Source organism: Carlito syrichta, unplaced genomic scaffold (assembly GCF_000164805.1).
Source record: "Carlito syrichta isolate Samal-C Ts95f unplaced genomic scaffold, Tarsius_syrichta-2.0.1 Scaffold282758, whole genome shotgun sequence".
In the NCBI taxonomy this organism is placed as follows: domain Eukaryota; kingdom Metazoa; phylum Chordata; class Mammalia; order Primates; family Tarsiidae; genus Carlito; species Carlito syrichta.
Genome location: NW_007226854.1, coordinates 27646 through 38112, shown reverse-complemented (window position 1 = coordinate 38112; position 10467 = coordinate 27646). Strand labels below are relative to the sequence as shown.

The window sequence follows — 10467 nt, the reverse complement described above, 5'->3', positions numbered from 1 at the left end:
ACTCCAACTCAAAAAAAAAAAAAAAAGACCTGCAATCTTAACAAATCCACACTGTGAATTCTTGTGGAGGGCAAGCAATGAGCAGGGTCTTGTATGAAGACCCAAATGGGTCTAAAAGACACAGACTCTCTCCTCCCAACCAAAGCAGCTATAATCGAGTGCCAGTAGGAATGATGTGGAGGAAGTTGGTGCACATAGCCTGTGATAAGGGGCTAGACAGATGGAAGCTGCTCTCCCATAGGCAGTGATGCTTTTTAAAAACACACTCAGGAAGACAGGTAGACTGAATCACACCATAACTAAATAAATAAATAAATAAGGCTATATTCAATCTTTCCATGGAAACTTTGAACAAATCTGGCCATCTCCTTGGTAATGCTAGTAACATGTTAAGTATCCTTAGCTGAAATGCTTGGGACCAGAAGAGTTTCAGACATGGGGTTTTTTTTCAGACTTTGGAATATTTGCATTATACCAGTTGAGCATCCCTGATCCAAAAATATAAAATACAAATGCTCCAATGAGCATTTCCTTTGAGTGTCATGTTTGTATTCAATGGAGTTTCAGATTTTGGAACATTTTGGAATTTTGATTTTCAGATTAGGGATACTCCACCTGTACTGCTGCTAGCAGTTCAGCTCTGTACTGAATGCTCTCCATATGTTATCTCATTTAATTTTCACTATGGCCCTAGGGGATAAATAATATTCTAATATCCAATTTTTAGAGGAGGAAATTGGGGCACAGAATGGCAAATAATAATAATTTTAAAATTAGCCAATAACTCAAGTTACTGGGATTTGAACCCAGGCAATCTGGTTCCTGTTTTGCTGCCACTGCTATTACTTCTACTACTATAAGAATGTTGTGGCGTTGCTCTTAAATTTTGCTTTGCAAAATGTCTGGGTCTCAGTGGGAACAGAGAAAGGTAGTGTCCCAGTGATTCTAGCCTTATACTATATTTACCTCATTTAATGATGAATAGCCACGCACATGTCATTTGAGTGGTCTCAGCTGAATTCCCCCAGTCAGTACCTTCAATCTTTATTTCTCTCTGTTCTCTGGGGGACAGATTTTTTGCATTCAGTGCAACCAAAGATCCCACCAGAACCCTTTGGTCCACAACAGAGTTATCACAGACTTTGATGAGAAGCACTTTCCCCTCTCCCTGACCCCAAACTGAGCTGACACTTCTGTACGATAAAAAGCGGCCCCTCCTTTATTCTTCAAGTAAGCTGAGTGCAGTTTAACTAACCATGATTTGGAAAAATGGATTGAGGACATGAGGTAAGGATGGCATGTGTTTGGAGAGAGATGAAGCCCTTCAAAGGAGACCTTCCAGGGAATAAGAACTTCACAGGTTCTGACCCCTCAGAGAGTAAATGGATTCCCCTCTCCTCCTGCATGAGTGACAATGGGCATACACTGCTTGAGTCCCATTGTCTAACACCTCGTCTATCCACGTGGAGGCTCAGTGAGAGAGACTTGGCCTTCACCACTTCTTCCAAAACTCTACAAAGAAGCATGGCAGAATAGACCAGCAGCATCCCCAAATGTAAAATCTCATATCAAGGGTCTTTCACATTCTCAAGTCCATGGGCTCTGAAGAGGTGTTAGGTCCATTCTCTTGGCCTACCTTCTACCACCTTTGAAAGACCCCAGACATTCTGATGTGCTCTCTGGCACAGTGGGCACTGGTGGAGTGGGGGTTATTCCAGCTAAAATCAATGTCTACCATGTCTTCCCATCAACCAAAACATCTCCTGTTTACCATCTGTTGAGGTATGCTTCCTCCCCCTACCCCAAATATGAGATTATAGAGCAAACTGGATGCTTTGGCAAATTACACGTATCCACAGCTCCCTTAATATTTCAATAATCCTCTTCCCCAAAACATGCAATTTTTGATATGGTGATACCAAAATGTCAAGGGGTGAGGCTGATACTCAGGTGGCAGATACAGCTGTCTGTATATACAGTGTCCTGAAACTGTGATTTCTACCCCTCATGCCTGGCTGAGTAAAGAAGGTAGGATGAGTTTCAAGTGCTGAATGATGAGCATATTAAATGTGCAAATTTCACATGAGCATATCACATGGACAATTTCCACCAACCCAGTTGGGAGTAATGTCCTTCTGTCCTGTGGCTTATGCACGACACTTTGGAGAAATGAATTTGGGGCCACCAGCAGGCACTCTCCGCACTGCTTCCTTGCTGGTCCCAAAATATCCAGAGAAAACAACCTCTTGCAACCAACACATAGATCCCCATCCTATTCCAAAGCCCCAAGACAAACTAATGTAGATTGCACATACTCTAGTGGTTGAAGGACTAACCAGAAACATTTGGTATCTCTGGCCTTCAAAGAAATGGAACAGGTAGATATGTCATAGTCCTGCTTTCTTTCTCCTTCTGCTCCTCTGGGCATCCAGTAGCATCCTGGGTGACCTAAGCGTCAACACTCAGCAGATGTGCTGAAGCAGTCCCAATTTGTTTTGCAAGAACTGTGTCTGTATTAGAAAGAAAGAATCTAAAACAGGTTTGAAATGATGACTTCCCAGGGGAAGACTCCATCCCCAGCCCTGCCAGATGAACTCATCCCCATAAAGTAGTCATCATAGAGGCCTGAGACAGAAATCTCTTTACCCCCTATGCATGTAACTTTTAAATACCAGAGGCACCCAGTGAGCAAATATGCCCCGTCTGCTGACAACAGGCATGATTGCCCACTAATGCCGCTCAGAGATACTGCCCAGTCAACTGGTTTCAATTTCAGTAAATGATATTCTAATAATTAAAGTCAGTGAGTAACAGGAGGCCCCCAAGTGTCTCCCACAGCAGGCCAAGGGTGTGGGTGAGACTCCCTCATGGAGAGAGCTCAGCAGGGAAGGCTGCACACTAACCTGTAGCATCTGGAGGTAGCCTTCCTGAGGGTCACAGAGCAGGGAGGAGATACGGTGGTTGTTCCTCATACATTTCTGATTGTCCTTTGCAGATGGGAAGATTTGCCGAACCACCGTCATCCTGCCAAGGGCACTGTGGACCAGGTCCAGGATCTCTGGATCACTGATTTCCTAGAAAAATAATCAGACCTGTGCTTACCATTGACTCATGAACTATCCATGCAAAGGCCTATCAGGAGAAGCCTCAGCCAATGGCCTAAAGATCAAATGGAAAAGAGGCTAAGGGATAGGGCCAAGACCACACAGTTCATTAGTTGCTCATTTACAGGTAACACTTTCTATCCCTTAGGTGTAAATAGGATTATTCAACATTTTGCCTGAAGGCCAGAAAAGGCCTGAGGCTAAGCCACCAATGCATTGGTTTCTATGGTATCATGTACCTAATCCTGTCTTGTACCCCACATCTTTAAAATAAATAAATTTTTTGTAAATGAAAATGATTCCAATAAAGTAGTATATCAATTAGAAATAAAAAAAGGAAACCATGCTGTCAGATGCCATAGTAGGCATCAGCCAAATGTAAAATTTGCTTTTCCTTTTGGGAGTCACCTCCCGACTTAGAAGGGAAAACTGGGTTTCTCTGACATAGTTTGTCCAAATGCAATGAGCTCCTCTGAATTCTTTCAAAATTACATTCATTTTATAAACATATTTTCATACAAATTTGGAAATGTATCCATTCATTCATTCACTCATTCATTCCACAAAATCTGCCCAAATCTCTTAAGTTTGTTCTATACCAAGCACTTGGAATATAGTGAACAAATCAGGCCTTATTCTGTTCTGTAAATTTCATGGGTATCATAGGATGAAATATGCCAAGTGTTCCAGGGTTAAGGAAACTTGTGTGCTTTCCATATTAGACCATGCCCTAAGCTCTTTACACACATGGTTCATTTCATGCTCACAACATCCCTAGGGATGCTGTGATGTAGATCCTGCTATTATCTCATTTAAAAACAAGCACCGTCAAGCATAGAAACAACAAAGGGAGCAGGTCTCAGGGAGCTCTTTCTAGAATGAGGCTTCTGTGAGGAATCAGCACTTACACTGAACCTGGAGGTTGAACTTGTTAGATAAAGTGTTTGGGGGGATTGGGGGTAGGGGGTGCAGCTGAGGAGTGGGCGGTGCTGCAGAAGGTGGAGGGCACAGAAGGCACCCTGTTCCGGGTGGATGCAGCAGAGTGTGTGAAATGCCACAGGTTTCACCAACCTGGGGAGGGTCAGGACAGCAAGTTAGAGGCAGGGCTAAAGCCATGTTCGGTGCCAGATGAGGGTACAGGGCTTCAGTACACCTCACTAAAACATGCACACTAAGGAAGATGAGGAGCCTTTGAAAGGTTTTTAAGCACAAATAAATCATGGTCAGATTCACATTTTTTGAAACTTCTGGCTATGATATGGAGAGAGGATTTGAGAGGAACAAAACTAGAGGAAGAGAGGGCAGAGAGCAGAGTACCAGGCTCCATAGCTGGGCACAACACAGGAACTACCAGGAAAAAAAAAAAAAAAAAAGGAAACTAATATGCACACAAGCTCCTTGACTTAATAATGTGGTTATATTCCAACAAACCCAACATAAATTGAAAATACATTTAATATTCCTAGCCTACTGAACATCATAGTTTAGCCTAGCCTACCTTAAACATGCTCAGAACACTAAATCTAACAGAAAACCTATTTTATAATAAAGTATTGAAAAATCTCATGAAATTTATTGAAGACTGTACTGAAAATGAAAAACAGCAAGGTTTTATGGGTACTGGAAATACAGTTTTTACTAAATGCATATTATTTTCACACCATTGTAAAGTCAGAAAATTATAAGTTGAACCATTATAAGTTGGGGACCACCTACATAAACCAAGGGTTTCAGTGGTGGAAGAGAAGGATAGTCAGGTTTATAAAAGATGTGTGTCACGAACTGTCTCTAAGAAGTAACTAAATCATTGGTTGTTTGCAAGACAAGATTTTAATTGTGAATAACTATATTTTAAAGTAGCCTTTAAATCTTTCTGCTAACAGATGACACATTCTAGTTTTATGACACTGTGATGGTATAAAAGGTGCTAATGAGGTAAGAAATTAGTGAGCAAGTATTTAAATATTATTTTTAAAAGAATATAGAATTTTTAAGTGTAAGATGGTGGTGGAGATTGGATATTTGTAACCTTCAAATCACATGTTGAAATTTGATCAACAATACTGGAGTCTGGGCCTGGTAGGAAATATTTGGGTCATGGGGTGAATTCCTCATGAATGGTTTGACACTGTCCTTGTGGTAATATGTGAGTTCACACCAGAGTCGGTTATTTAAAAGAGAGTGAAACCCCTCCCCTCCCCTTTCTCTCTTGCTCCTTCTCTTGCCATGTGATATGCCAGCTCCCCTTCTCCTTCTGCCGTGGCTGGAAACATCCTGAGTCCCTCACCATTAGCAAATGCTGGAGTCATGCTTCTTGTACAGCCTGCAGAGCCATGAGCCAAATAAGTCTCTTTTCTTTATAAATTACCCAGCCTCAGGTATTTCTTTGTAGCAATGCAAAACCAACTAAGACAGATGGTAAACAATGTATTTCAGGAAATGTCTTAGGAAGTTGATGTGTATGAAGCCTGGTTAGTTAAAACCACATGCTAGATCTAGGAGTAAGTAAAAAATTAAGGTTTGTATCCTTTTAAGATGATCAGTAGTTTCCAAGTACACTGAATTACAGGGATCTCAAAAGAATTAAAGTGCTATTATATATTGGATTTGGGTTTAAATTACTAAACTTTGTATTTCAGATAAAAGTCTGTTCAAAGAAAGATGATCGTTTTGGATTGCAACCAAAAGACAATCAAAGGTGGAGAAATTGAAAAATGTCCACATTTCAGGACTACCATATAGAATGGACCCAGAACAGAGCTGGGCCTTGGGAAGGGGAGCAGAGGATGCAGCTGAGCCTGGGTGTGCACACTTGGCTCTTTTCTTGGCTACTTTGGTGACTGAGGCCCCGCCCCAAGCAGATGATACAGAAGTAGAGAAATCACATTTCCCTCTAACAGAAAATAGGACTATAACAAAAAGCAATGAGTAAATTAGCTAGCTTTGCCTTGGAGAAAGAATATGAAGGATTTAGGGAGGGATGTTTTTTATTATTTAGAAAAAGTATGAGATCATGAATAACATAATTTGAATTATGCATGAAAGGGAGAATCAGATCCAGCACACCTTTGAGAGGAAATGGATGTGTCTCACACCTTTCATTTTTCCCACATTCTCCTGATGGCAGAGGCCATCATAGGAGCAACAGGCCATTTTCCTCGAAGCCCTTTTAATAAACCGCCCCTGCTTACTTAACTTCTTGGAGAAAGAGTCAGTGGTATTGAGCTCTCTCCACCAGACCCCAAGCAGAAACCTGGAAATCATATTTCTTTGGAAATCTGTTAGGGAGCTGGCTTACATACTTGCACAGTATCATTCTGTAAGCACAACCATCACCTTCCCCAGCAACCTGCAGGACCCTTCAGGGCAAGTTGCTAAGTGAGCCAAAGGCAGCCAAAACCTTTCAAGTGGGCTCATCCCCTGCCCCAGCTGCCCTGGTCTGCAGACTGTTTCTTTTTTAATCTGCCCTCCCAGGACCCTTTGGAGGATTGGCACAGCTCTCTAACAACACATTAGCTGCCATAAACCTTCCTCACAATGAGGATCTGCTGGTATATTGCAGACCTTCCTGTCTCCCTGACAGGAAGTTCACTCTGAGTCAAAGTATGTACACTGCCTGCCAATGCACACCTGCCCACCTCCCTGCACTTCTGGAATTATCTTTATTGTCCAATCCAGATATATCAGAATCTAAGAATCCCCAGAAACAACTTCCTCTATTTCTTGGGGACAATAAAGATTCCCCTCTCTCTTCACCTTAATTTCAAACCTGTGTGATCTGTCAGTTCTAGTAGCTATGTGTCAGATGCTGTTCCTGCCCTGTTGGCTTTACTGGGGTACTTCCAGTACCATAGTGATATACATAGGGAAGTGCTCACTTCCTGCTCACTGCTGTCAGACACTGCTTCCTTGCTGAACACCAGGCAGCCTTTAAACTACCATAAGAGGGAAATTCTGGCTCCAGAGCTTCTTAAGGGTGCAGAGGGCAATCCAAGCAGTCACTTGGAAAACAAACTTTCCCTTTTTCCTGGTTAAACATTCCTTCTCATAGTGCTGCTGATGAGCAGAAGAAGCAAGACAATGTGTATACACCACTATTAGAAGTCAGCAGCTTATAATACCACATTATACCCAGATGCTCACTGGAGCATCCAGGCTCAAAATAAGCCTTTCCTCTTTTATTACTTTTTAAGTTCACATTTTGAAATATATCTTATTGCAAAAAATAATATATATTAAATATGAATAATAAAGTGATTTCAGTGTGCCTTTCAGCATACTGAGAAATACAATATTACCCACATCTTGGTTGGATGCCTCCTCTCCAAATGGTTACTCCTTCCTGCTCTTCAGAAATAACCTTTGTCGTACTACAATTTATGTAAGTGACCCAAATAACATACAGTTTCGTCTTACATATTTTGTTTAGCTTTCTGTGAGCTAAACAGTATGTGTGTCTCCTGCAACTGTGTTTTAAAACAGTGGTTCTCAAACTTTTCTATGCCTCAAAATTACCTGGAAAACTTAATCAAATTACAAATATCAAGCCCTGTACCACTTCAACAAGCAAGGTCTCAGTGTTCCCCATGCACTCTCCAGATAATTCCAATACTCATCAACATTTAAAAACCATTGGTTGAGAATTAAATTTTTGTGATTTATTCAAGGCAATGGGTGCAGCTCTAACTTATTCATTTTCAAAACTGTGCACAATTGCACTGTATGACTTTACCACAGTTTATTCACCCTATTATTGATTACCATTCGAATGCTTTGTTTTCTATTACAAAGATTCCATGTACATTTTTCTTATGTTATATATCTTTGTGTACTTAAATAAGAATTTCTTTAGAATATATAGATAGGATTAGAATTCCTTGATAAGAGAATATGAGCATGCTCAAATTCACTAAACAATAACAAATTTCCAAAGTGGTTGGTTCAACTTATAATCATATGTGGTAAAGGGAGTTTCTGGTGTTTTGCACCCCTGCCTGCACCTAGTATTGTATGACTTCCTAATATTTGACTATCTGGTGAGTAAGAATTGGAACATTGTTAGATTTTTATCTTCACTGCTCTAATTCTTAATAGGGCTGAGTATCCTTCTAACATTTATATATTATTTATTTCCTGCAAGTGTGCTTTTGTTTAAATTCCATTGGGTTGGGTCTCTTGCATATTAATTTGTGATACTTTTTAAGAAATTCTAGATACTAAGCCTTTGTCACATGCCACAAATATATTTTCCAGATTCTGGAATATTTAGTAGAACTAGACTATAAAGCCATCTAAACTTGGTTCTTTCTTTGTAGAAAGACTTGCTTTGTAGCTTAGCATGTGGACAGTTTTGTATAAAGTTTCATGTACAGTTATTGGTGTTAATAGTCTATTTTTAAGTCTATCAGATTAGAAAATCTTCCATTTCTCTTTGTATCCTGCCTATGTTTAAAACATATTGAGATTTTTTTCATTAGGAGCACACAGTTTAAAATTATAGTAGCTCCTTGCTAAATTAAAACTTTTATCATGAAGTAAATATCCTCTTTATTTCTAGTAATGTCTCTTGCCTTATATTGTGTCTGATATTAATATAGCTACACCAGTTTTATTTTTGTTAGCATATGCCTGCTCTAACTTTCTCCAGTTCTTTGTTGTCAGTCATCCTCTGTCTCACATTTCAGCTGGGATCCTGTAAACAAAATATACTAGAGTTTTACACTCATATTTGACTTTTTAGTAGAAATCTGAATTCACTTTTATTGATTATGATTGCTTGTATATTTGGATTGATTTATTACATATCATATTATTTATATTACATATTTTGCTGGGTTTGTTCTTCATTCTTTTTTTATTTCCTCTTAAAATGTTTTTCTTCCTATTTTCATTTTTTTGGAAGTTACATTCTTTTGGAAGTTACATTCTCTGTGTTATTTTTATAAGTTATTCCAGGATTTTAATATGCATGCTTAACAAAGTGTAAAGGTGGTTAGTATCTTTACTCTCTTCTTTAATGTTTACTCCCAATTACCATTATCCCAACTGATGTGCAAACGACATTCAGTATTTTAATTTTATCTTTTTTTATTCCCTCCTGTGGTACATTATTTCCATTGTTTTATATAATCCACATTTGTCTATGAAATGTTTATTAGTATATGTGTAGGGCATCCTTCTCTGAACTTCAGGCTTTGAGTCTGGAATCATTATCCTTCTCTTGAACCACATTATTGAGAATTTCCTTTCATTTGGGTTTGCTAATGATAAAATCAGGTTTTGTTTGCTGGGAAAAGTCTTTGTTTTGATCCTGAAAGATGTAATCCTAAACTGACTACTATTCTCTCTCAGACATAGAAAGTAGCATGACACTATCTTCCAGCTTTCACTGTTGTCTGGTATATTAGTTTCCCACAGTTGTAATAACAAATTATAAGAATAAGTTTTATTCTGTGACATTTTTGAAGGCCAAAAGGCCAAACCCATATCACTGAGATAATATCAAGATAGTGGCCAGGATACACTTCTTCTGGAAACTCCAGGGGAGAATCATTTCTTACCTCTTCCAGTTTTGGTAACTGTCAGCATTCCTTGCCTTATAGCTGTATCATTCCAAGATCTGCTCTCATGATTGCATTCCCTCCTGTTCTTCTACATAGTCAAGTCTTCCTTTACCTTGTTCTTAAAAGGATGCTGGATTTCATTAGGACCCATCAGATAATCTCCCCATCTCAAGATAATTAACATCATCAAGCCTGCAAATGTCTTTTGCCATATTAAGTGTAATAATACTCATAGGCTCCAGACGTAGGCCTTGGATATCTTTGAAGACTATTATTCAGTACACCATCAGATATTAAAAATCACTTTAACTGACATTCCTTTCTAGATGATGTCTTTTTCCTCTTGATGCTCTTTAGGTTTGTCTTTGGTATTCTATGGTATCATGCTATGTATGCCTGAATGAGAACTTGTAATATTTATTCTGTTCTTGATCCTTGGGCTTCCTAGAAACGGAATTTGATTTCTTTAAATAATCCTAGAGAATTATAAGCCATAATAGCATTTAATACAAGGGGGAACCCCCTAAAATTGGAATTTATTTATAAAAATTGGGTATTTATTCTTACATGTTTAAACTTCAGTCACCTTTAAAGTACTCTCCATTTGATGCAATACACCTATCAAGACGCTTTTTCCACTGCTCAAAATGGTTTTTGAACTTGTCAGTTTTGATGCCTTTTATTGTTTCTGCTGCTTTTTGTTTCATCTCTTCCACATTGGCAAAACATTTTCTTTGGTGATTTTTTTTCATCCATGGAAATGAAAGAAAGTATCTCTGGACAGATCGGGTGAAGAGGGA

The 10467-nt window shown here is 39.1% G+C and overlaps 1 protein-coding gene across 1 annotated transcript in view; it reads right to left on the bottom strand.

Annotated features, from left to right (window-relative positions):
- LOC103254507 (glutamate receptor ionotropic, delta-1-like) overlaps positions 1-4220 on the bottom strand; it is an 18497-nt gene extending 14277 nt beyond the window's left edge. Inside the window, exons 1-2 of the mRNA XM_021709780.1 lie at positions 4176-4220; positions 2904-3074 (exon numbers count right to left, since the gene is read on the bottom strand). Of these exons, the coding sequence (XP_021565455.1) occupies positions 2904-3074; positions 4176-4220 (216 nt within the window). The remainder of the gene's footprint in view (positions 1-2903; positions 3075-4175) is intronic.
- Positions 4221-10467: the final 6247 nt, after the last annotated feature.